Source organism: Onthophagus taurus, chromosome 8 (genome assembly GCF_036711975.1).
Source record: "Onthophagus taurus isolate NC chromosome 8, IU_Otau_3.0, whole genome shotgun sequence".
Lineage (NCBI taxonomy): Eukaryota > Metazoa > Arthropoda > Insecta > Coleoptera > Scarabaeidae > Onthophagus > Onthophagus taurus.
In genome coordinates this window covers 17,773,658-17,799,572 of record NC_091973.1, presented here as the reverse complement: position 1 = coordinate 17,799,572, position 25,915 = coordinate 17,773,658, and the positions used below count along the sequence as shown (strand labels likewise).

The window sequence follows — 25,915 nt, the reverse complement described above, 5'->3', positions numbered from 1 at the left end:
ACAGAAGATGACCCTGATATAGAAGAACAGAATTTTGTGAGCTAATGACAAATATGGTTGAACGAAATCGATTATACTTGAAACATATTTGTTTCAGTGATGAATGTACTTTCTTTTTGGGTGGAAAATTGCATCGGCGTGATGTTAATCCACATGAATATCGTGACGTTATCACTCAATTTCATTAGAAAGTAAATGTTTTTTTTTCAAGACTTTTGCAAATTGTACAACAGAATTCTGACGATTTTGAAATGGAACTAGTGTTTCATCAAGACGGAGCACCTCCACATTATGCGCCAATGGTACGAAATTATCTTGATAAAAATTTTAATGGACAACAAGATCACCAGATCTGACACCTTTAGATTTCTTTTTATGGGGTTATTTAAAATCCAAGGTATATGAAATTGAGGATTTAAAACAAAAAATTATTGACGTCTGCCAAAATATTGATCACATGTTAAGCCGTGTGAGAGAGGAAACACTACAAAGATGGTACCACTGCCTAGAAGTTCAAGGTAATCATATCGAACAATTTACTTAATATTTGATTCTTAATAAATACAAAATTCTTTTATTATTCAATAACAACACTAAGCAAATTTTTCAACCGTTACCTATACTAGCAAAATCTTTAATAAGAAAATTTCATTTCTTATATTGACTTTTTTTCTTTATAAATATTTTTTGATAAAATATGATTAATTCATAAATTTAATATACTTCCAAACAACTTTTATTTCATTTCTAAAAAAAATAAGTAATTGTACTTGCAATTTTAAATCCGTCTTAGCTCGAGCGTATACCGACCGTTAACATACCGTCCACCATTTACCTGGCCGATTGCATTTCGACAGGTAGTCGACGAAGATACGTTGGTTTTTCCGGCAAAATTCCGCATTTTGTTTAATTTTTATGCGAAAAACTAATAAACCGATATTTGATTGTGAGGTACCGTTGGATTCGTATTGTTTTCATCTTTCGGAAGATACCATAATATACTGGGTGTTCCATTTAAAAAAACAAAGTTGATCTATTTTCCGGAAAAACTAAAAGTGATGGCAAAATTTTCCATAAGAAAATATTTGTGCTGATAAAATATAGAAACTGACGTTTTTTTGTTCATAGTGATATCTCAATTTGTTCGGAAGTTAAACAGGGGGGGGTTACTTTACGCTAGCACTGTATATTATATCTTATCCGATTAATAAACATTATTATTATTATTATTATTATTTTCTCTCTAACTACCTCTAAAATGAAAAATGTGGGGGTCTTGCCCTAAACTATTCCTACTTTCATCAAGGGTTATAGCTTCCTTTAACCTTCCGTTAGGCGCATGATTATCTGTGACGCAGGTAGGCGCACCGAATCAGGCAGATTCCTTGGCCTTTTTAACGTATTTTTTCAATTTTATTATCCAAAGTCTGTAGCAAATGAAGCCATATTCCTTCTTCAACATTATATAAGCGATATTACGTACATTACCGGCATAAATAAAAGAAATAAGACACAAGTAATATAAAATGTGCATCAGCTTCGAAATGTACGTGTTTTGAAGTGGTAATAAATTACTAAAAGCAATTTGCAATTTATTTATTGTTAATTTTTAAACAAAGAAGTTAATCTGTATCACTCTTATGACTTTGAAGACACTTTTCACATATAAATTTAGCATGAATTCTAAGACATAAACTAGTACCGCATAATTCACATCTATGAACTCTCAACGATTTTTTCTTCTGTTGCTCGTAACATCGTTCGCAGCGTAGTCTTTTTCGAGTTTCACTAGGTTGTTCTTCCAAAACTGGCTTATATCTTTTTAATAATATTTTCAATTCTTTAGGCAGATTTATAATTTGAGCTCTACATTTTAGTTGCTCTTCTCCTAATTTTAGAGACAATTTTTTTAGAAAGTCTCGTCTTTGGTAGAATATTTTATTATTTCCTAAAAGTATTACTCTTGCGTTGATACCAGCTGTGTTCATCAAATGGTAAAAAATAACCATTGGCCATCTTCTTGTTGTTCGTCCAACGTGGTACGTACCACAAAGTTTATCCACTACATCTACTCTTGATTTGGTATCGTTATAAAATAAAATTACTTCTGGCTTTTTTACAAGCTCATTGAATAACTCGTTGGAACCCACATGCAGGCTAGATAAAAGTGTCACAGTTTTTCCTTTTTTTGGGCAATACGAAACAAGGGTTTCATTTTTAGTATAACCAAAGATACTGTTAAAGCAAACCATATTTTTAGGTGATATAAAATCTTGTGGCAGCTCTCTTCTGTTTTGGCGAATTGTGCCGACATAAGACAATTTCTCTTTTTCCAGATCTCGTACCAATTTTAGGCTGGTAAACCGATTGTCCGCAGTTACATTTCTTCCACTTTTATAAATAGGTTTGGCCAGTCTCATAACAACTGCATCTGCTCAATTGGATTCCATGAATGGTCCTTCTGGCTGTTTCCCACAGTAGATTTCCATATTTGGTGTATAAAATAATTTGGCATCTGCCAAGCAAAACAATTTTATCCCGTATTTATTAGGCTTCGATGGAATATATTGTTTGAAGGCGCATCTTCCTCGAAAGCCGGGCAACATTTCATCAACTGTAACATTTTCACCCAGATGGTAATGGATCTTGCAATTATTTATAAAAATATTGAAAAGTTCTCGAACAGCCGCCAATTTATTAATTTTACGTTGTTTTTCTCTGGTGTTTCTGTCATCGAATCTTAGACATCTAATGAGAAACCTAAAACGCTTTTCAGACATAACCATTCTAAAAATTTCAATGCCTAAACCGTCACTCCCCCAAAAATCACTAAGTCGTTGATATGCTCCTCGAAGTGTGCCCATCAAATACAATAAGCCTAAAAATGCTTTTATTTCTATTATATTTGTTGGTCGGCAATCTCTTTCAAAACGATCCCGTAAATGTTCCATGTACTGATTTGTGTGCTTCACTAATAATTCCAAAATAGAATCAGTAAAAAATAATCTCCTACAATCTTCCTCTGATTTTGCAGTTTTAGCACTTTGTCCGACAACACCCAGTAACCTGAGCACAATATTATGAGGACGTTTTTTTGTCAAACGAGGTGGTTTTTTATTCCACTGTGTTCCCTATAATAAAATTTCAACAATGCTAACAAAGTATTTATAACAATTTTGAACATACCAAGAAAATAATTTTCTTCGGAGTCTTCAATACCTTCATTATCACTAACATCATGGTCGGTATCGGAATTTTCTCTACATTCGACGTGATCGTCGGAATCTGAGTCATCGGTTTCATCAATAATTTCTTCTACCTCAGTTAGAAATTCATTTTCGTCATCAAGTAGACGATGAATTTCATCAATATCTTCCTGCTTCGATAAATCATAAAACCTTTTTTTATTCATATTGCACAAAATAGAGTTCAAACACTTTATTCTAAACGACTCGACAACATTCAAGACGGAAAAAATGAACAAAACGCACAAATTCAACTTTACAGTCGAAAACAATGAAATCGTATCATAGAATACGTGTGAGAAAAATCAATAATTATACCAATATGGGGTTTCTTACATGGACCTGGTAACGTCTCGACCTGGTCTACGTGTGTATAATATATGATATAGTGAGCGCGTCAAATCTACCCGGCATATTTTTTACACCGCTCTACTTTTATAACAATAGCACAGTCATAAATAAACTTGTTTCGATGAATACGCCATAGCTCAATATAGCAGCATTATTTGTTAAAAAAATATTTAATGGTAAATAAACCGGGAATCTTCTAGGCACCTATGCGCCTAACGGAAGGTCAACTATGCACAGTTTCTAGCTTTGACAATTGTTCTTAAATCATTATTTTTTAAGCCGTTACAAAACGCGTTTATTGCCAACGTTTCATTGTCGACTGATAACACATTTGTGTTTTCTCTGTTACCTTTCGCTTGCGCAATAGTTAAATTGTTCATACGGTTTTCAATTTCTGAACCAAAGTCGTTCAGTGATTTTGAGTGTTGACGCGCTTGGTGCAATTTTAGAGAAACTGTTGAGGCCGATTGTTAACTTAACAAATGAGTTTTTATGTCCTTTAGTAGGTCTGCTACCGTGTTATAACTTTCATTTAATTTAATTTTTGCGTTCTGGGATAAACGGGTTTTGATGACATATAAAATCAATTGAGTTTTACTTGGTTCGTAGAGAATAAAATTCAGTAGCATCAATCAAATGTTTAGTTGTGTCCTCCTTGCCATCCATTACTGGCAGTAATGATGACGCAATTTTAAGATCAAATTTGTCAGCCATGTTTATATTTATTACTTCAACAAATGTAACTAATTGATTTTTCCTATCAATCAATACTAACCTGGTACAATAGAGCCGTATTTCTAATCTTAATTTTATATTCATCTATAACCTTCTGAACTTTATCCTCTAAATTACGTATTTCTAACGTATAACTTGTTTCTAATTCTCCTAATTCTGCTTCTAATTGATCTAGTGTCCTAAGCTTTCTTAAAATTAAATCTAAATTTGCTCGCTGTTCTTTATTATCCTTTCCAACATTTGTTGCAAACTTCTCTAACTTTTCAGCTAACTCACTAAATCTATCTATCATACCTGTATTTACCCTATCATCTATACACTTGATTCTATCTGATCTAATCTATTTTCATGACTTATTGTTACTTCTTATCGTATTTTCTTAATTAAACATCTTTTACAATAGTTATCAAAACAACGTATCATACCGATTATAATGAAGATACCAATAACGACAGCACAGACTTCTAAAATGTCGTATTTTTTTCCATTTTCCACCGTTGTTCCTCCACTGTTTCCAGCTTGGGAAATGATAGCCTCCTCCTTAGTGTTGGTTGAACCCATTTTTCCGTTTTAATTTGTGTATTTTTTACAGAAAACGCAAATTAATGTTAATTTGACGAGGACAGTAACCCTCAATGTTCTTGCAGCTATCCAAATCACTACGATTAATTGTTGGACTATTTCTTCTGATCTCAGTGTATAATCTTCACCCGTATATGACATTTTCAACACTTTTTATTATCTTTTTTACACATAATATCACTAATTTTTAATGTCCAGGGCTGGCAGGATCGCCATGTAATGTCCTTACTTTACACATTTATTTTGAGTCTGCTTGGGTTTATCAGAGTTTGATTTAAACACAAAGTGGTAATTTTAAAACATATTCTATTTCCCTTTTACTATAATTACTCCTGTCGCGAGTTTGCCCGATGAGAGTTTGCTTAACACTCCTAATTCTATTCTATCTACTTATTCCTATAACCTACGTCGACGGCCGAATTGCTATCGTCAAAAATATATGATATTTTCTTTCTTTGGCATAAGATTTCATATGGTTTAATTTATAGAATCAGAAAGCTGCTGGCACTCCCGCATCCAGAATATCAACGCGTTATTGATTTCGTCCGGCAATAGAATGTCTGAAACCAAAGATAATTTAGTTCTTTTGAAAATATGAATGTACCATGCGGCAACGCGGAGCAGTCTATTGAGAGAGGAAAATCTTTCGTTTAAATCCTATCCGGTTGCGGAAGATTTGAAGTAGGTAGCGGGCGTCCCTCCACATTAGCGTTATCATCGGGAACTGGGCGAAGCGATGGCCACTGGGAAGAAGGAAGCTGCAACCATTCCGGACCCTTGGACTTTTCCAGCCGAATCGCCGCGAGATACGAATTCCGCCGAGTTGTCCTTGGTTGGCACGTACCGCCATTGAACCGGATGCAACTCCTGAATCTCAATAACTCGATTTCTTACGAAGTCCTTCCATCGTGATGAATGACTACATATCCAGGATAGGGCCACGGTGGAATCGCTCCAGAGATGTATCGGGTGACACAATTCGAGTGGCGGTATTGTGACCCTTTTTAGGGGCGCAACATTAGATTTTGAAATGAGCACAGAAACCAGAAACGCGCACTTCATCACCTCGTAGCACGTGAACGTATATATCTGCACCAAACGCATTAAATGATGCATCAGCGAAACTGTATAGCTCGACCGATACACACGAACTAGAGATACCGTGGTACACGTATTGTAAGAAGGTTATTAAAATGATTAAGAAACTTATTCCATTGATGTTGTAGATCAAGAGGTAAAGAATCATCCCAACCGACATTTCGCGTCCAAATTTCCTGCATAATGATTTTTGCAATTACGATAACTGGCGAAAGCCAACCGAGAGGATCGAACATCTTTGCAATAAAAGATAGAACGCGTTTGGTAGTAATTGGAAAATCGTTTTCCAAATGTTCGAAATGAAAGATAAACTCGTCGGAATCGTCATTCTCAACATTAAAAATCCCGGATTTCGAAAGTAAATCAGACGATAGATGGAAATGTGCGTCAGGGTTGTTTGAGACCCATTTTCTTGCGGTAAAACCGCCCGCCATCAAAACGCGATTAAGCTGAAAGATAAGCTCTTGCACTTCATCGATAGTATCTGAACCAGAGATAACGTCATCAACGTAAGTGTCTTTGAGGAGGACAGAACATCCTACCGGTAGAGTTTTACGATGCTCTTGGACAAGAACATGTAAACACCGAATGGCGAGATAGGGCGCACATGATAATCCGTATGTCACTTGTAATGTCTTTATTTCATAGATTTATTTTTGAGTCTGCTTAGGTTATTAGAGTTTAATTTAAACACAAAGTGTTAATTTTAAAACATATTTTATTCCCCTTTTTAATACAATTACTCCGGTCGCGAGTTTGCTAACACTTCCCACACTATTCTATCTACTTATTCCTATTACCTACGTCGACGGCCGAATTGCTGTCGTCAACAATATCTATTCTTTGGCGTAAGATTGCATATGGTTTAATTTATAGAATTTATAAAGATATTTTTCCATAACACGCTGTTGTAAGCGCGAAACTTTGCAAGTCATTATCTGAATTTTCCCGCCAAATTATTTGTTGAAATAGTTTGTCGCTGATCATGTTCGTGGATCAAAATCTGCCGATACATTTTTTCTAAGTCATTTAAACACCTTGATGCTGAAGAAACATTGTGGGCTTTCACATTAAGATTTTTAAATGGATTCGAATTCGCAAGAACCTTCTTATCTTGAGGATGCTTTTCGATAGCCTCGAGTGTATGAACACGATTTGTTAAAAAATCGGCTGGTTCGTCCATACATACAAGGATCGCGATAATGACTAATTGATTGTTCCTATATCTCTGAATCACACCCCGCGTCAATTTTGCTTTACCTAGTCTCTTTAAATTCTCAACGATCCGCGATTAATAATATTTTATAAGCACTCTCAAATTGTGCCGACGGATTATTATTATGTCCACCTTTTGAGCGGATAGCGCTAAAAAATAATTCTAAATGATTTTGGCTGAATTTATATGTTAATGAATACTTTAATAATTAGAAGAAAAGGAAATCAAAAAACCAGATTTTTGGCCTTAAAAGATGAATCATATGAATTTATTAAATTTTATGTGTTACAAGTGTTTTGACTTGGAGTCATCTTCGGACACTGTTCATTTAGAAACCGAAAACTGAACGAACGAAAACCGAAACTTTACTAAAGATATGAGTAAAAGTCTTACTTAGTGTCCTCGAAATAATGAAAGCTTGCAATAAACACTTTTGCTATATTTTTTCTTGAATTAAAGAACTTAATGAAAGAGTCGAAATGAAACACAAAACTTGAACTGAACTCTCTGTATTCTCGAAGAAGAATGTGTATTTTTGAAAACAAGTTTCGGAGGTCTAAAAATAAATCGCTCGATGAACCTCAAAAGGAAAGAAACATTATTACTTAATATTACTATGTACACAACTTAAATCTAACTATATACATCAATAAATGTCACTAAAAGAAATAAAATTTATTTGAATTGAAACTTTAAACATTCCGCCCGCCTTGCCGAACGGTCGGCAACTTATAAAACAAAAATTATAGAAAACGAATAGCGGGTATAGAAGGAAATCTGTTTACTGTCTACCTACACAGACTTGAAATGAATTGAACCGAACAGAACATAACTTCAAAAGAAAATTAGTTTTGTTTACGTTAAATAATGAATGAAATTGAAAACTATCTTCAAGTTAAAGAAAATACATACTAAACTGTAATGAAACAAATAAATTGGAAATAAACTTGAAACAAATACAAAATGACAATTTTTTTTTATAATGAATTATCAACTGGTAGTACACTTAGTTTAATTATAGGACGAATCAGGGTAGTAGTTGGAGTTTTTATTGTTGCCACTCGAACGTGACCATCAACCCCAGGATGAAGTTCAACAATTCTTGCAAGCATCCATTTAGATGGAGGTAGTCGTTCATCCTTTACTAACACCAATTGTCCCACGATAGGTATATTTTGTTCATCAAACCATTTAGTCCTTACATTTACAGATTGTAAGTAAAATTTTTGCCATTTTGTCCAAAAGTCCTCAACCACGCGGCGAAGCAGTTGCCACCGGTTTAGTCGATTAATATTTTCTGTTAAAATTGAAGGCTCCGGAACAACTGTTAATGCTTCTCCGATCAGAAAATGAGCTGGTGTTAGAACTTCGTAGCTATTTGGGTCATCAGACATTGCACTCAGAGGACGTGAATTTAAAACCGCCTCAATTTGAATTAGAACTGTGCTAAACTCCTCGTAAGTGAGTAACGATGATCCAACTACTTTCCGAAGGTGAGTCTTTACTGATTTAATGCCAGCCTCCCACTTGCCACCAAAATGGGGAGACACTGGAGGGTTGAATTTCCAACTTGTACCATCACCAATCAGCAAATTGGCCATTCTTCTAAACTCTCCAGATGCAGCTGAGAATAAAGATCTTAATTCACTGTCCGCTCCAACCAAATTACTACCGCAATCACTGTACAAGCAGTTGCATATCCCACGACGACCAGTAAAACGCTTGTAGGCAGCAATAAATCCGGAAGTTGAATAGTCAGTAGCAACCTCGAGGTGAATAGCGGAACTTACGGAACGTCCACGGATTGTGCGGAGAAAGAAAGGCCCTGCATAGTCTACTCCAGTGTGCAAGAAGGGTCTGGATGGCGTTATTCTCGGAGAAGGAAGCTGACCCATTAATTGGCGTGTAGTTTCCGCTCGTTGTTGGGCGCAGATCATGCACTGATGGATGAACTTTCGAACTGGCACACGACCGCCAATGATCCAAAATTGACGTCGCAAGGAAGACAATGTCAGTTGAGTGCCTCCATGCAACGTCAATCGATGATGACTATCGATGATGAGGGTGGTAAGTCTTGAATCACAAGGAAGAATGATAGGATGCTTTTCGTCAAAGTCCAAGTTGGAGAAACGAAGACGACCTGTCACTCGTAGAAATCCATCACCATCTATAAAAGGTACTAAACGAAATAACGGGCTTGATCGGTGAAGAGAACGTCCTTCTTTAATTGTGGTAAGTTCATTTCCGAACGCGCTAAGCTGGCACTCGCGCACCCAAAACATTAATGCGTTTTTGATCTCACTGGGTGATAGAATGTCTAATTTAGATCTGTTAAAAATTCGTCTGCACCAGGCAGTAACTCTTAAAAGTTTCTTTAAAGAAGAAAACTTATATTTTAAGTCCCAATCATTGCCGGACTGAGTTGTTGCGTGTGAAGTTGGCTTCAAACGCAGCTCACGATTCACATCAGTTGATTGTGATGGACGAAGAAGAGGCCATTGTGAAAGATGAGCCGATAACCAGGACGGTCCAGACCACCAAGTCGTTTCCCGTTGAAGTAGCTGCATGTTCATCCCTCTTGAAGCGAAGTCAGCTGGATTGTCGTGACCGGGAACATGATGCCATGTCGCTTGAGCCAGGTCCTGAATCTGAACCACTCTATTTCGAACAAAATCCTTCCATTTAGAAGGATGGCTACAAATCCACGACAGGGCAATAGTCGAATCTGTAAAAAAAATGAACCGGCAAATGGTGGAGAGCCAAAACAGTCAGAACTTTTTTGACTAACCGAACAAGTGGTACCGCGGCGCACAATTCTAGACGCGGAATTGTAATACTTTTTAGTGGAGCCACTTTAGTTTTTGAGAGAAGAAGAGTAACTCGCACTCGCTCGCGATTAAGGACTCGCAAATAAACAACCGCACCAAACGCACTAACGGACGCGTCCGCAAAACCGTGTACTTCGACCGACTCACTCCCGCCATCAACACCCAACCAACGAGGCACTCGAATTACCGGTGTCTCGCGAAAACTATTGATAAAGGATTTCCAATTTTCCGCTAAATCGTCAGTCAAAAGATCATCCCAATCTAGATTTCGCGTCCAGAGGTGTTGCATTAAAATTTTTACCGTAACAATGAAAGGGGAAAGCCACCCGAGCGGATTAAACAATTTAACAATAAACGACAAAACTGACCGCTTGGTGATTTTGCTATCCGCGTAATCAATATTTAAACGAAACACGAATTCATAGCGAGAAGATCTGAATGCAAAGAACAGAGTGCTTCAGGCAAATTGGATATCCATTTTCTTGCCTTAAAACATCTGGAAGTTAAAACATTATTAAGTTCGAAGATTAGTTCTTGGACTTGATTGAGATCATTAGCACCGGACAGTATATCGTCGACGTACGTATCGTTTTGAAGTGCGTCTGCACCACGAGGCTGACTATCTGGTTTTTCGATACACAATTGCCGTATACAACCTATCGCCATGTATGGCGCACAAGAAAGCCCGTAAGTTACGGTAGTTAGTTCGTAACTTTTTAAGTCATCTGTTGGATTTTCGCGCCAAATTATGCGTTGAAAAGGTTGATCGTTTTCATGTACGAGAATCTGGCGATACATTTTCTCAATGTCTCAAGATATTCGCGCATGAATTGGCTATATTGCGTTCTAATGTTTTCGTCGCGAGCAAATCTAATTTCGCTACGATTAAAGGCTTTTTTTGCAACATTGAACGAATTACCCAGTTCGGTAGTTGACTTCCGGAATGGTAAGCGCACTAAAAAACGTCCAGTTTGATCCCGCGAATGAGTTCGAATAAAGTGACTCTCGCAGTCGCGCTCATCATTTGAAATGCAAGGAGTATTCATAGTATCCTCCTCCTGTTTCCAAAAACACTGAATAAGCTCTAGAAATTCTCTGTCAATCGAACATTGAAAACCGTAAGCATTTCGAATAGAAGATGATTGATCAGAAATCACACCGGAAAGAATCCACCCGAACTGAGTCTTTTGAGCAATTAAAGTACCGTCACCGTTCCGTCGCACGCCTTCTTGCAACACTTTTGAATATAAACCGACACCGAGAATTAATTCGATTTTTCTGAATGATGTAAATTCTGGATCAGCTAATGGGATATCATTAAATTCTACAGGCAATTGTGTCGAATGTTCTTTGGGTAGATATGCTGTAAGTTTTGGGAGTATCAACGCTTCCTCCGTAAACGATATCAATGAATCAATTACAGAGTACAACCGAACTGAAACAACACCATTCGAAATGCTAGTTTGTTGTGAACCAATTCCAGATATGGGAACATTAGCTGATCTTCGTGAAAGTTTAAGACGCTGTACCAACGATTCGCTTATGAAGGAAATCTCCGAACCCGGATCGATAAGAGCGCGAACAATGATCGTATCACCCCGAGGAGATGAAACTCGAACTAATGCCGTAGCTAGCAAAACTGTAGTGTGAATGTGATGTGAATTAATAATATGACGATGTTGTAGGTTGAGTTCTTATCATGTTTGATGTTTGTGGTGTAGATGATTGGGTTGCTTCTGAGTTTGATTGTGTGTTCGTTGTTTGAATGGATCGTATAACTGGTGGAGATTCGTGAAGAGTCGTGTGGTGAGGTTTCGGCAAATACGACATCTCTTTGCAACTCGACATCTTCGATAAGTATGAGGTTCCAAACAATTGAAACAGAGTCCTCGGTTTATGACGAATTCGGCACGTTGTGCAGCTGTTTTCGAGAGATAATTCTGACACGAAGCTATATAATGAACTGCACCACACAATGTACAACCGTTGGAAGGTGTAGATGCGTTATGAGCTTTAATATTGGAAGGCTTAGAAAAGAAGCCTTGTATCCTCCTAAATTGCTTAATAAACTTTTGTTCGGTGTTATGGCGGTAAATGGTGATGTTGTTAATCAGACTACTAATGCTACTGTCTCTCCGGTATATAAAAAATTAATTTACATTCCTGGTTTAACTCAAAAATTGGTAAAGATGTTCAAAAATCATTGTAATCTTGAAAATACTAAAAGAGTTGAACACTATTCACTTAAATCTCAATCGGTTTTTACTAACCTGAAGGATCCAACACCCTTACACTATACATCTGGAATCATATACAGTATTTCATGTGGTGGTTGTGGTGGTTGCTATGTGGGTCAAACGTCTCAATGGTTAAAAAAAAGAATCAGTAAACATAAAAGTCATATACGTTGTAATAAGAGATCATGTGCTCTTGCACAACACAGTTTAGACAATGGTCATGTTTTTGATTTTGACAATGTTAAAGTTCTAGATGTCAGTAATAATTATCACAACAGAATTTTCTTAGAGATGTTCCACATAGCAATTACCACCGGTACCGTGAACTACACAACGGATATAGATTCATTAAGTAATATTTATTCTTTAATTTTTAACTTTTGTAAAAATAAATTTAAAAATTCAGATGTATCATTGGTTGTATAGTTTTAAGATATATTTGGTTGCATAACTTAGTTATTAATTTTCGCGCGCTTTTCGCTTCACGAAAAGTTGCCGTATCACTTTTTATCTTAGTACGCTCGTGCGCTTGGTTGGGTTTAAGCGTTATGGTTTGTAACAACGTGGTTTGTTTTTTGTACGAAGAAAAATTAAGACATAATACTTTTGTATTTAATATTTTAGCCAGTTTCGTTACAATCCTAAGTTACTTTTGTACTTTGATAGTTTTGAAAAGATTTTGACTTAATATTTTTGTAGTGAGTTTCACTCCCTGAAGACAATTCAATATAGAATCGAAATATTGGAGTGATTAATTGATTGTCATTTTTTGATCCATTATCCTATCCTGGAACAACAATTACGCGTCGCTAACGGGATAAACAAATATCTCAAAAAATGACAACGTTCTAACTGACGGAAGACAGGTTTTTTAGGCAAAGAATTAATTTTTTTGATGTTGCTCATGCTGTCAGGAAAACAGATATCAACTTGTAACTTCTTTTCACATTTTGATAACTGTTGCATTCGTCTTCTACTATGTTTTAAAATCCTCTCCGCAGAGTGACAAAGTGAGCGACAGAGCGACCCGGCCAACCAATGTAATCACGGATATAAATGGAGAGTGCGATGTGTTTGAATTTAACCAATGGAAATACAATATGATACTTTTAGCATTTTTCAATGGGAAAATTCAAAAATTATTCCATTATTATGATAAACTTTATGTTAATAAACTATTTTTTATTATATTTTTTTATTAAGCAATTAACAAATTTTGCAAATATTAAAATTTCATTAATTTTTTTACATCTCTATTCTAAATCTTTAAAAAATATGGTACATTTAGCTTACCATAGACGGTAATTATGGTACAAGGTACTCGACCGGGAATTCTCATAATTATGGTATGATTGGCAACGCTAGTGTAGACTCACGGTCACAGACTTTCTGAGGGGCCCGGGAGAAGGACGTTCGGAAACAAGAACGCTCGTGCGAAACAAGGTGTGCTTATATTCTAGTAGGCCAAACCCCTTATGGCGGCTGTACACTCTCGCGCGAGTGCTCTCGCGATGTCTCGTCGAGAGCTCTCGCGCGAGAGGTCGAGGGACGAGCGCGACCCTGTACACTCTCGTTTATTCAGTACGCTTTGCGAACACCGAGAAGATGGACGCGTTACAAGTTACGGCTGCTGTAACCCTATGCGCTATCAGTTATTATAATTACGTGCACATATATCATACGAAAAAAATTAAAAGGAAATGGCGTAAACGGAGATGGTGGATGCTCACTATGGATCGAAATAGGACACTGTAAGTATATACATTAAAAGCTTGAAGGCTTGAAGTAATTTTCTCTGTTACGGCTACTTTATCTCTATTTTATTCTTGCAGGGCCACGATGGAAAGTCAGTTAGCTGAATTATTAGCAGAGCCTTCTGATGAATTTAGAAAATTTACGAGGATGTCGTCAACAGACTTCGAGTATTTATTGAACAAAGTGAAACTCATTATATCCAAACAAGATACTCAACTAAGGGACGCTATTCCAGCAAAAATACGTCTTGCCATTACATTAAGATTCTTGGCTTCTGGAGACAGCTTCGAGAGTCTTCATTATCTTCTTAAGATATCTAGTTCTCTGATATCGAGAATAGTACCTGAAGTATGTGCAGCATTGAATGAAGTGTTGAAAGACGAAATTAAGGTGGGTAAATAAAATATTTATAAATGTATTTCACCATTTATTAAACATACACTGTTGGAAATAATTCACGAGCATACCCAATATAATCTGAACGCGTGAAGATAAATCCATAATATTTACGGAGCACAACGGTTTACTGTAGACGAGTTTATTCAGCGAGTTTCGAGTTGTTCCGTCGCGGCATTGTTGACTGAGTCGCCCTTCCAAGTGGAACATTCCGTCGCTATGGAGACCGAAGTGGATGGAAAATACCGGTTGTTTTTAGTGTGGTGTGAGGGACCACATTGTTATCGTACTCTGTGCGCAACGGATGGGCGATCGCGTTACTTAAGAGAGTTTGAGCGAGGAATGTTTGTGGGTATGCACATTGAGGGTGTATAGTTCCGTAAAATTGCGCGTCGTCTCGAGCGGTCGTTATCGGCAGTGCAACGGGCATGGCGAGAATGGTCTGAGGTAGGACATAGGTACCTTCAGCCGCGGCCGGGACGGCCCTGCGCGACCCCTGCACACGAGGATCGCGCTCTTGTGCTCAGCGCTTTAGCATCGTGTGCGGCCTCCTCAAGGCCACTTGGAGCTGTTTGGCCACCGGTGGGGGAAGGCGCACTCACTACGCGAACTGTACGGCGGCGTTTGGTAGATAGTGGACTGCGCGCGCGTCTTGCAATACAGCGGATTCCAGTAACACCCGAGCACCGCAGCATACGTCACGAGTGGGTCGACGCTAAGCATTAGTGGGTTACCGAGTAGAGGGACATTTTGTTTTCCGACGAATCAAGATTCGAATTGAGCACCGGTGATGTGCGAATTTTAGTTCGTCGGAGACGTGGTGATCGTCTACTCGAGCAGTGCGTGCAAGAACGCCCTATCCACCGACAACCGAGCATTATGGTATGGGGTGCTATTACACATGGTGCAAACCATGACGGGTCAACGATACGTAGATGAGATGCTACGGTCCGTTGTGCTTCCCTATGTTCGGCGGCGCCCAGGTCTGCTATACATGCACGACAACGTCCGAATGCACATCGGGCGTATTGTACAGACCTTTGTGGAAGAGCACCGTATACGAATGCTTCCTAGGCCAGCTCGTTTTCCGGATCTGAATCCAATCGAACATGTTTGGGACATGACTGGTCGGAGACTTTAACGTTATCCGACTTCCCCGGCTAACGTTGAGGAGCTATGGAGGCGAGTTGAGGTGGCATGGTTGGCCATCCCGCTCGCTACAATACAGCGACTTATAGACTACATGCCACGACGTGTAGCGATGGTACGCGAAGCTTACGGAGGATACTCTCGCTATTGATGTTTCTCCTCCCAGCAGAGTTGTGCCGCTCTCCATGTGAGAGTAAGTTACACTACTTTACTACTACTTCCATACCAAATTTTATTCCGGTAGATACACGCGTTCAGATTATACAGGCTGTGCTCGTGAATTATTTCCAACAGTGTATTATATTGAATTATCACCATATTTCTTTTGTATTATTGCAGTAGTTCTCCACATAGTTCTCCCCACTTTCTCCAAATTTCAATTGCACTTTGCAATTACCTGTTTAAATATTTTGTACGTTTCCAAGTTCAACGTATTAGATTTTAAGTGATTTTATTATTTTAGAAGTGAAAAAGGTAGAGCTTGGTGGCGCCCTGTTACTATCTATACATATTGTTTTCTCAGTCGTTTTGGGTCGTTCCCCCACGACCCAATCTATAAAACTGAGCTATCGAGCCTTAGCATCTAATTTTGTCACACCGAAGGTTTTCGGCGCGTAAAAAGAGTTATCGGAAACAATAGAGATAGAAAGTTCAAACATGGCTCAAAATGTCGTATAACGTCACCAAATCACGTTTTGGGCACATTTTGTTTTTTAGCTCTAAAGTGTCCCAATGTGACATTTATCATCTGAATGTCACATATATGATCGACAGAGTTAACGGAACCAAGAGAGAAAGAAAGTTCAAACACGGCTCAAAACGTCGTATAACGCCACCAAATCACGTTTTGGGGACATTTTATTTCTTAGTTCTAACGTGTTCCAATATGACATTTGACACCTGAATGTCACATATATGGTCGACAGAGATATCGAAACTAAAAGAGATAGAAAGTTTAAACAGGGCTCAAAACGTCGTATAACGTCACCAAATCACGTTTTGGGCACATTTTGTTTTTTAGCTCTAACGTGTTCCAATATGACATTTACCATCTGAATGTCACATACAATATGGTCGACAGAGTTAACGGAACCAAAAGAGATAGAAAGTTCAAACATGGCTCAAAACGTCGTATAACGTCACCTAATCACGTTTTGGGCACATTTTGTTTTTTAGCTCTAACGTGTTCCAATATGACATTTACCATCTGAATGTCACATATATGGTCGACAGAGATATCGGAACCAAAAGAGATAAAAAGTTCAAACACGGCTCAAAACGTTGTATAACGCCACCAAATCACGTGTTGGGGACATTTTATTTCTTAGTTCTAACGTGTTCCAATGTGACATTTGTCACCTGAATGTCACATATATGGTCGACAGAGTTAACGGAGTCAACGTATTAGATTTTAGAAGTGATTTTATTATTTTAGAAGTGAAAAAGGTAGAGCTTGGTGGCGCCCTGTTACTATCTATACATATTGTTTTCTCACTCTTTTTGGGTCGTACCCCCACGACCCAATCTATAAGACTGAGCTATCGAGCCTTAGCATTTAATTTTGTCACACCGAAGGTTTTCGGCGCGTAAAAAGAGTTATCGGAAACAATAGAGGTAGAAAGTTCAAACTTGGCTGAAAACGTCGTATAACGCCACCAAATCACGTTTTGGTCACATTTTGTTTTTTATCTCCAACGTGCTCCAATATGACATTTACCATCTGAATGTCACATATACGATCGACAGAGTTATCGGAACCAAAAGATATAGAAAGTTCAAACATGGCTCAAAACGTCGTATAACGTCATCAAATCACGTTTTGGGACATTTTGTTTTTTATCTCCAACGTCTCCAATATGACATTTACCATCTGAATGTCACATATATGGTCAACAGAGTTATCGGAACCAAAAGATATAGAAAGTTCAAACATGGCTCAAAACGTCGTATAACGTCATCAAATCACGTTTTGGGACATTTTGTTTGTTATCTCCAACGTCTCCAATATGACATTTACCATCTGAATGTCACATATATGGTCAACAGAGTTAACGGAACCAAAAGAGATAGAAAGTTCAAACATGGCTTAAAACGTCGTATAACGTCACCAAATCACATTTTGGGTACATTTTGTGTTCTACCTGCAGCGTGCTCCAATATGACATGTACACTCGTGATCTTTTTAAATGAAAATTAAAGAATGATGGCTAGCTCGAAGTCGGGGAAGGTCGGGTTGGTTTACTTTGAAACCCTGCGCAAGGCTAAGGGGCCGGAGTAATCACGACGGCCAAAGCAGGTAGAGAAGGAGTAATTTAGAATTTGTCACTACGGGATTTTTAAATAGGTTTATTGTAATAGAAACCAGCTAAATATTCGATTAAATTATCGAAAATAGCATAATAAATTATTTGATGTATTATGTCTTATTAAAAAATGATTTTTGGAAAACAAATAAAAATTGTTCCTAATTTAAATCAATTAAAAGGTCTCTTTATTATTATTAATTTAAAAATAGTCTCTTTATTTCGAGGGTTGTAAAATGACACAAAGGCGGCATTTTTACTTATTTCCGGGAACGAGCGCAAGACAAAATATAAATAAAATAAAATAAAAAAATAGTTAACTGGTTTGTATAAATACTGACATTTATTATTAAACAAATCTTAATACTTTATAATGTTCAGGTGGTGTGTTTTGAAGCCGTATGTTTTCATTCAGATTTGGTAGAGATACGATAATTTAATTGGTTGAAATATAGAAAAAATTAAAACGGAGCAAAAAAACAAAAAACTTTTAGTGACAAAACGTTCTACGTTTTTTAACTTTTGATAAAAGAATTTTTGAATCACACTGTAATAATATTAATAATTAATCAGTATTAATATCTTAATATATTATCATCATAAAATTGATTTAAATTAGAAACAATAATTGAAACACATTAAATAATTGAAACTGCACAATCAATACAATCGGATCAATTGTTCGAAAATCATCTAAATTAAGTTTTACTGTAATAATATTATCATTTAATATTTTTTCTGTATTTATATTTTAATAGTTATCATCATAAAATTGATTTAAATTAGAAACAATTTTTATTTGTTTTCCAAAAATCATTTTTTAATAAAACATAATACATTAAATAATTTATTATGCTATTTTCGATAATTTAATCGAATATTTAGCTGGTTTCTATTACAATAAACCTATTTAAAAATCCCGTAGTGACAAATTCTAAATTACTCCTTCTCTACCTGCTTTGTCCGTCGTGATTACTCCGGCCCCTTAGCCTTGCGCAGGGTTTCAAAGTAAACCAACCCGACCTTCCTCGACTTCGAGCTAGCCATCCTTCTTTAATTTTCATTTAAAAAGATCACGAGTGTACCATCTGAATGTAATGTATATGCATACCCCTGGCACTTATTAACGTCGTGTTCGTACAAAGTGACGTCATTTTTAGTATTGGGCCGACGGGATAGATGGCGTTATATTGCATTATATTATGTAGATATCAACTTTATCTTGGCAGTTTAAATTAATAAATATTTTAGGATTTAAGTAGTCGTTTCGTCAATTCGTTTTTCTACTATTGTCTAAGTTGTTTGTCAAGTTGGTTAGTGTTTTGATGCGGCTTTGTGTTTGATAGTTTAGTTTTCGAATTTTGCAAGGTATTTTCCGTATATTACGAGCACTTTAGAAACTTTAAAAAAATTTACGAAATTTTATTCGTGGTAAGTACATTTGATATACTTTTTTTTATTTATTTCATATTATTATATTATGATCTCCAGATTCATAATAAATTTTTAAATATAAGTTGCCCTTAACCTTCCGGCAGGCGCGCCTATTTTTATTACACGAGCAGGCGCGTAGTGTACAATGTACACATAGGAAAATTTCTTCTTTTGGGGGAAATTTACATGTTAATTCACAAAAAAAAACAATACAGAGAATACCCGACCCTTTATTGTTATATTTTATGTGTTTACAATAACATAATAACATAATGAACAACTAATAAATCAATTATGAGTCAGAGTCTGAATGCATTTCACAAGTCGAGCAAGTTATCACAGTTTTTGAGTGTTTTTTACATATGAATTGCTTACATTTACAACATTTTTGTGTAGTATTTGTATTTGTACACAATTTACACTTCCCTCGTTTTTTAGATTGAGTTGGTTGTGTTTCCGACGTCCCGCACTCAGCGCCCATGTAGGATATTTGCAAAAACGCTCGAATATCCTTTGGCAGCGAAATTATTTGAGCTCTCATAATTAGTTGCTCTTTCATTAAAGCAAAAGCTAAATTACTTAAGAAAATTCTTCGACGACACTGATTTCCCGTAGAATGTTTTATCAAATACAATATTTGCGAGTTTATTCCCGCTATATTTAGTAGCGTAAAAAACAGGGCTAATGGCCATCGTCTAGTGACCCTCGAAATAGAGTAGGCAGCGCACATCTTATCAACGGTATCTACTGCTCCTTTTGTTTGATTATAACTTAAAATTATTTCGGGTTTATGAGATTCTTCGTCAACTTCCGGTAAGTCGTGCATCGTTGATAATAATGTAACGACTTTGTTTTTTCTTGGGACATAAGAGACTAATGCTCTGAGTCACTATCATGTTCACTTTGCACAATTTCTTCTTCTTCATCGGATATATCGCTATCGTCGATACTTTCCTTAGGTTCCTCTTCCAAAAAGTCTAACAAGCCATCTCTCAAATTATCATTTCCTGACATTCTGAATAAAAACAAAGAGATCATTCAGGTAAAAATTAACTAAATAAATCCTAAGTTTTCAGCGTTAATTTCGTGTTTTAAAAAGAAAGATTTCAAAATATTAACCTACTTTAATTAATTAACAATAACACGAACAGGCGCGTACGTGTATTTTGTACACAAACTCACTTAATCTCACTAATTTATTTTTTTTTGTAATTTCTAAGCCTCTCAAAAAAATTTCAACCGTAGCCTTCAAAAGACAAATTAACTCTAAAGGAATACCTGCTAAAGAAAGGTTTATTTCTCCGGAAATTACGTCATTCTATCCCTTAAACACAATTGTGTGTACTTTGTACACAAGCGCGCCCGCCGGAAGGTTAAGATTTATCACATTAGCCGCTATTTAATATTAGTAATGGGCCAAGCCGTTCGGAGCGCTGGTGCCGTATATAAAAATTTTACGTAAATCCTGTATATTTTTACATATTTGCATTTGTCTGTTTTGAAGGTTTATAAATAACTTTACTTTTTGCAATTTGATTCGGCCGTTCTCGAGTTATTCGATTTTTTCTAGAAAAATCTGCTCCAGCGGACATTTGTTCAAAAAATCATAGAACACTCGATTTTTGAGATATCTATTTAGGATTCAGAACATGCTTAAACAACATGATGGAGTATGTTTTGGTGCTAAGAACGGCTGTCTAGATCATTTGGTCACTTTACTATGACACGTTAACTTTTCGAAATTTGGAACTACCATAACTTCATTTTTTTAAATGGCACCCCCCATATTTTATTACTTAGTCGTCTTCGGCGTCTCATTTTACATCTTTTATACTCTATATGTCCTATGCCTAACATTAATAGTTTGAGAAATAATTAGGGTTGCAATGGTGTCAGCAATGCAAAACCTGCGTCATACCTGATACTGATTTAACTATTGATGAACAACTCGTTGGGTTTAGAGGTAGATGTACATTCGTTCAATATATGCCAAGTAAACCGACAAAATATGGACTTGAAATATTTTGGATGTGTGAATCTACGTCTGGTTATGCTTTGGATGGTTTAGTTTATGTTGGTCGCCAGCCCGGAGAACCTCCACATGAAAACCTGGGGCTTGAAGTCTTGTGCATGGCATTCATAATTCTGGTCGCAATCTCACGATAGACAATTTCTTCACTAGTGTTCCGCTAGCAACTTATCTGTGGGATAAAATATTACTGTTGTGGGTACACTACGTCAGAACAAGCGTGACATTCCGAAAGAAATGAAAGCCTCAAAAGATCGTGTAGTCTACTCTTCATTGTTTTGTTTTCAAAATAACGTATCCATGGTAAGTTGCGCACGTAAAAAGAACAAATGCGTAATTTTACTAAGCACCATGCACCACGACGCATCTATCAATGACGACGCTAAGAGGAAGCCTGAAATCATCTCTCATTATAAAAAAACAAAGGGCGGTGTTGACATCATGGATCAAATGGTGTCGACATAGACGTGCAAGAGGCAAAGTAAACGATGGCCCATGACATTTTTCTTCAACATCATTGATGTTGCAGCACTCAATGCATATATAGTCTTTACGAAGGAACATCCAAACTACAACATAGGAGTGACTCACAAACGCAGAATGTTTTTGAAAGATTTAGCGAAGGAACTAGTGATACCACATATGCAGAGAAGATCTACTAACCCTAACCTACGGCGTACTGTCCGGGAGTGTATGAGCAGATTTATTGATATATGTGGTCCGCCAGCCGCTCACACAAGTGCAAAAATTAAGAGAAAAAGATGCTCAGTATGTCCCGCAAGTATTGATCGTAAAAGCACAATGTTATGTATTACTTGTAAAAATAATATCTGTAATGAGCATAGTATTAGAATGTGCACTAAATGCTTCTCTAATCCCTAAAAACAATAAACAATAATGTTTTTTTTAACAATAATGTTCACTTTCATATTTAACCTCACGTTTGTAACGTACATATATATATATATATATAAATAAAGTTTTACTTCAATAACTTTGTTTCTGTTCTGACTACACTTGATTTTATATAACGGGTCTCAGAAGCCCGGATTATATAAATGACGATATTTTATTGGTTAAGTATCCTAGGGTTAATATTAATATCCTGCCTTTGCATCATGAACCTTTTTGAATTTTTAAACTTATAAGAAAAAGGGCAACTTTTGTTTTAATTCCCTTACACTGGTCAATTCTCAAGTATATCTACTGATGATAGCTTTATAAGCCGAAACTAGTTCCGAGCAAATAAAAACAAGCGAATGAGAGAGGTTGGTCTGTTTTCATTTTTCCTAATAAAACAATAAAGGACAAAAAATAAACAAAATGTGGGTAAGGGCTAAATTTGTTTTTACGAAAAATACAACCGTAATACTGTATAAGTTGTTTATTTTAAACATATAATTGAATTTAAATTTCACCATTTTAATTTTAACATGTGATGTTCCATACAATTTAAAATTTTATCATGTGACATTGAATATAATTCGGAATTGACTACTTGAAAGTTAACCTGTAAAATTTTTTAAAATGTTTAATATACAGTGCTAGCGTAAAGTAACCCCCCCCCTGTTTAACTTCCGAACAAATTGAGATATCACTATGAACAAAAAAACGTCAGTTTCTATATTTTATCAGCACAAATATTTTCTTATGGAAAATTTTGCCATCACTTTTAGTTTTTCCGGAAAATAGATCAACTTTGTTTTTTTAAATGGAACACCCAGTATATTATGATATCTTCCGAAAGATGAAAACAATACGAATCCAACGGTACCTCACAATCAAATATCGGTTTATTAGTTTTTCGCATAAAAATTAAACAAAATGCGGAATTTTGCCGGAAAAACCAACGTATCTTCGTCGACTACCTGTCGTAATGCAATCGGCCAGGTAAATGGTGGACAGTAGGTTTACGGTCGGTATACGCTCGAGCTAAGACGGATTTAAAATTGCAAGTTCAATTACTTATTTTTTTTAGAAATGAAATAAAAGTTGATTGGAAGTATATTAAATTTATGAATTAATCATATTTTATAAAAAAATATTTATAAAGAAAAAAAGTCAATATAAGAAATGAAATTTTCTTATTAAAGATTTTGCTAGTATAGGTAACGGTTGAAAAATTTGCTTAGTGTTGTTATTGAATAATAAAAGAATTTTTTATTTATTAAGAATCAACTATTAAGTAAATTGTTCGATATGATTACGTTGAACTTCTAGGCAGTGGTACCATCTTTGTAGTGTTTCCTCTCTCACACATGTGAGCTTAACATGTGATCAATATTTTGGCAGACGTCAATAATTTTTTGTTTTAAATCCTCAATACTACCCAACGGAATTTCATATACCTTGGATTTTAGATAACCCCATAAAAAGAAATCTAAAGGTGTCAGATCTGGTGATCTTGTTGTCCATTAAAATTTTTATCAAAATAATTTCGTACCATTGGCGCATAATGTGGAGGTGCTCCGTCTTGATGAAACACTAGTTCCATTTCAAAATCGTCAGAATTCTGTTGTACAATTTGCAAAAGTCTTGAAAAAAAAACATTTACTTTCTAATGAAATTGAGTGATAACGTCACGATATTCATGTGGATTAACATCACGCCGATGCAATTTTCCACCCAAAAAGAAAGTACATTCATCACTGAAACAAATATGTTTCAAGTATAATCGATTTCGTTCAACCATATTTGTCATTAGCTCACAAAATTCTGTTCTTCTATATCAGGGTCATCTTCTGTTAATTCATGAAGCATTTTTATTTAAAATGGGTGATATTTATTCATCTTTAAGTATTTCCACGTCGTCCAACAACGACGCGGAAATATTTAACACATCACACGTTGATGCGATAGCAGCAGACGACATCATGGGCACATTAAATACTTCTGTTAATATCTGACGACCAGTTCTTTTGCGGTCTTCGACGATTCCAGTTTCCAAAAACTTATTCACAAGCTCTCTTAAATATTTTCGACTAATTGGATGTTCAGGAAATCGTTCCTTAAATTGTCGCTCTGTGTCATGTAGATTTCTGTCAGCACGAGCGAATATTAAAATTGCTTCGATATTGTGCTCTAAACTCCTTCTAGCCATTTTGATCTCGCCTTTCTTTGGTTATACTTGGTCGGGTAGAATTCAAAGATAGAAATGAAGGAAAATATTTGCATGCTGCCTTAAATACAAAATTTCAAAGTACCTACAAACTTTAAAATTGTTGTTGTGACCATTTTTTCTTAGAAGTTTTAAAAAGAACTTTCTTTTTATCCTTTTCTTGTATTGATTGTTTCATAAAAACATTCTAAAAGAATTGCTGATTTTAACCCTGCTTAATCCGAGCGTAGACCGACCTTTAACTGACCGTCCACCATTTATCTGGCCCATTGTATCTCGACAGGTAGTCAACGAAGATACGTTGGTTTTTCCGGCGAAATTCCGCATTTTGTTTAATTTTTATGTAAAAAACTAATAAACCGATATTTGATTGTGAGGTATCGTTGAATTCGTATTGTTTTATTCTTTCGAAAGATACCATAATATACTGGGTGTTCCATTTAAAAAAACAAAGCTGTTCCATTTTTCGGAAAAACTAAAAGTGATACCAAAATTTTCCATAAGAAAATATTTGTGCTGATAAAATATAGAAACTGACGTTTTTTTGTTCATATTGATATCTCAATCTGTTCAGAAGTTAAACAGGGGGGGGGGTTACTTTACGCTAGCACTGTATGTATTTGATCTTAAAATTGTTATGTTCACTTAGTCATAGTTTCTGGAGATGATATTGTAGGCGGAACTAGTGAGACTGATAATTAAAATAATATTTAAATAATAATAAATTTTTATTATTTTATTTATTTATTTTCTTTTATTTAACTGAGATCACTTTTTTTTTATTTAATACATAATTTGAAAGTTTTAATTCAACTATGTTAGGTAATAAGCTTCCGGTATTTGTTTTGAAATACCGTATGACGTTTTCCCCGTAAGTTATTTATTTAACCCTAGATAAATAGTCTGCGTAAAATTGACGCATTTCAAGTTTCTGCTTTTTTATATAAATAAATAAATATAAATGCAGAAATTATGGTATTTATTTCATCTGTATATATAAATATGTAATAAAGATTGGTATATTCAAATCAATAAATAAAACTTGAGATTAAAGCTAGTTAAAGCTCATGAATCAATTTTACGCAAAAGTTCTACACCGTACTACGTACATCACAATATTTAACTTCATTAACTTAACTTTATTCAACTTACCACTGCTGTTACCGCTACTCACCACCCACCGCATGCCGGTATAACAGGTCCCTCTCCACTACACACCACAAGATGGCACCCTACCAAAGTTTCGCTGCCCACAAGCTTACACTAAAAACCACCAGGTGGCGCCCGACCCACCGTCTGCAGATTCCGACTCAAGTTTTCACTACCAACAGGTGGCGCGCGAATTTTCGCTGGCGGCGGAAGCGCGGAGAAGGCGCAATTTCCGGTCCAGAACTCTCATTTCTACACTACTATTTTTGATGCAAAATTATTAGGGTTAA

The 25,915-nt window shown here is 36.0% G+C and overlaps 2 protein-coding genes across 2 annotated transcripts; both read right to left on the bottom strand.

Moving 5' to 3' along the window:
* Positions 1–1,622: 1,622 nt before the first annotated feature.
* On the bottom strand, positions 1,623–2,420 carry LOC139431315 (piggyBac transposable element-derived protein 4-like). Its single transcript, XM_071198963.1, has one exon. It carries the CDS (start codon positions 2,418–2,420, stop codon positions 1,623–1,625), a length of 798 nt encoding a protein of 265 aa, XP_071055064.1.
* Positions 2,421–8,204: 5,784 nt separating this feature from the next.
* On the bottom strand, positions 8,205–20,343 carry LOC139431314 (uncharacterized). Its single transcript, XM_071198962.1, has 3 exons — positions 20,220–20,343; positions 10,975–11,694; positions 8,205–9,952 (listed from the first exon to the last, which is right to left on the bottom strand). Exons 1-3 carry the CDS (start codon positions 20,341–20,343, stop codon positions 8,205–8,207), a joined length of 2,592 nt encoding a protein of 863 aa, XP_071055063.1.
* Between the last annotated feature and the right edge of the window lie 5,572 nt (positions 20,344–25,915).

What these genes read in the sequence shown, in the direction of transcription:
- LOC139431314 (XM_071198962.1), bottom strand. Translation starts at nt 20,343, where the DNA reads ATGTCAGGAAATGATAATTTGAGAGATGGCTTGTTAGACTTTTTGGAA. An exon ending in TGTGCAAAGTGAACATGATA is followed by an intron (nt 11,695 to 20,219) that starts GTGACTCAGAGC and finishes TTCACACTACAG; the next exon opens with TTTTGCTAGCTACGGCATTA. An exon ending in GAAGTCAACTACCGAACTGG is followed by an intron (nt 9,953 to 10,974) that starts GTAATTCGTTCA and finishes TTTTTTTTACAG; the next exon opens with ATTCGACTATTGCCCTGTCG.
- LOC139431315 (XM_071198963.1), bottom strand. Translation starts at nt 2,420, where the DNA reads ATGAGACTGGCCAAACCTATTTATAAAAGTGGAAGAAATGTAACTGCG.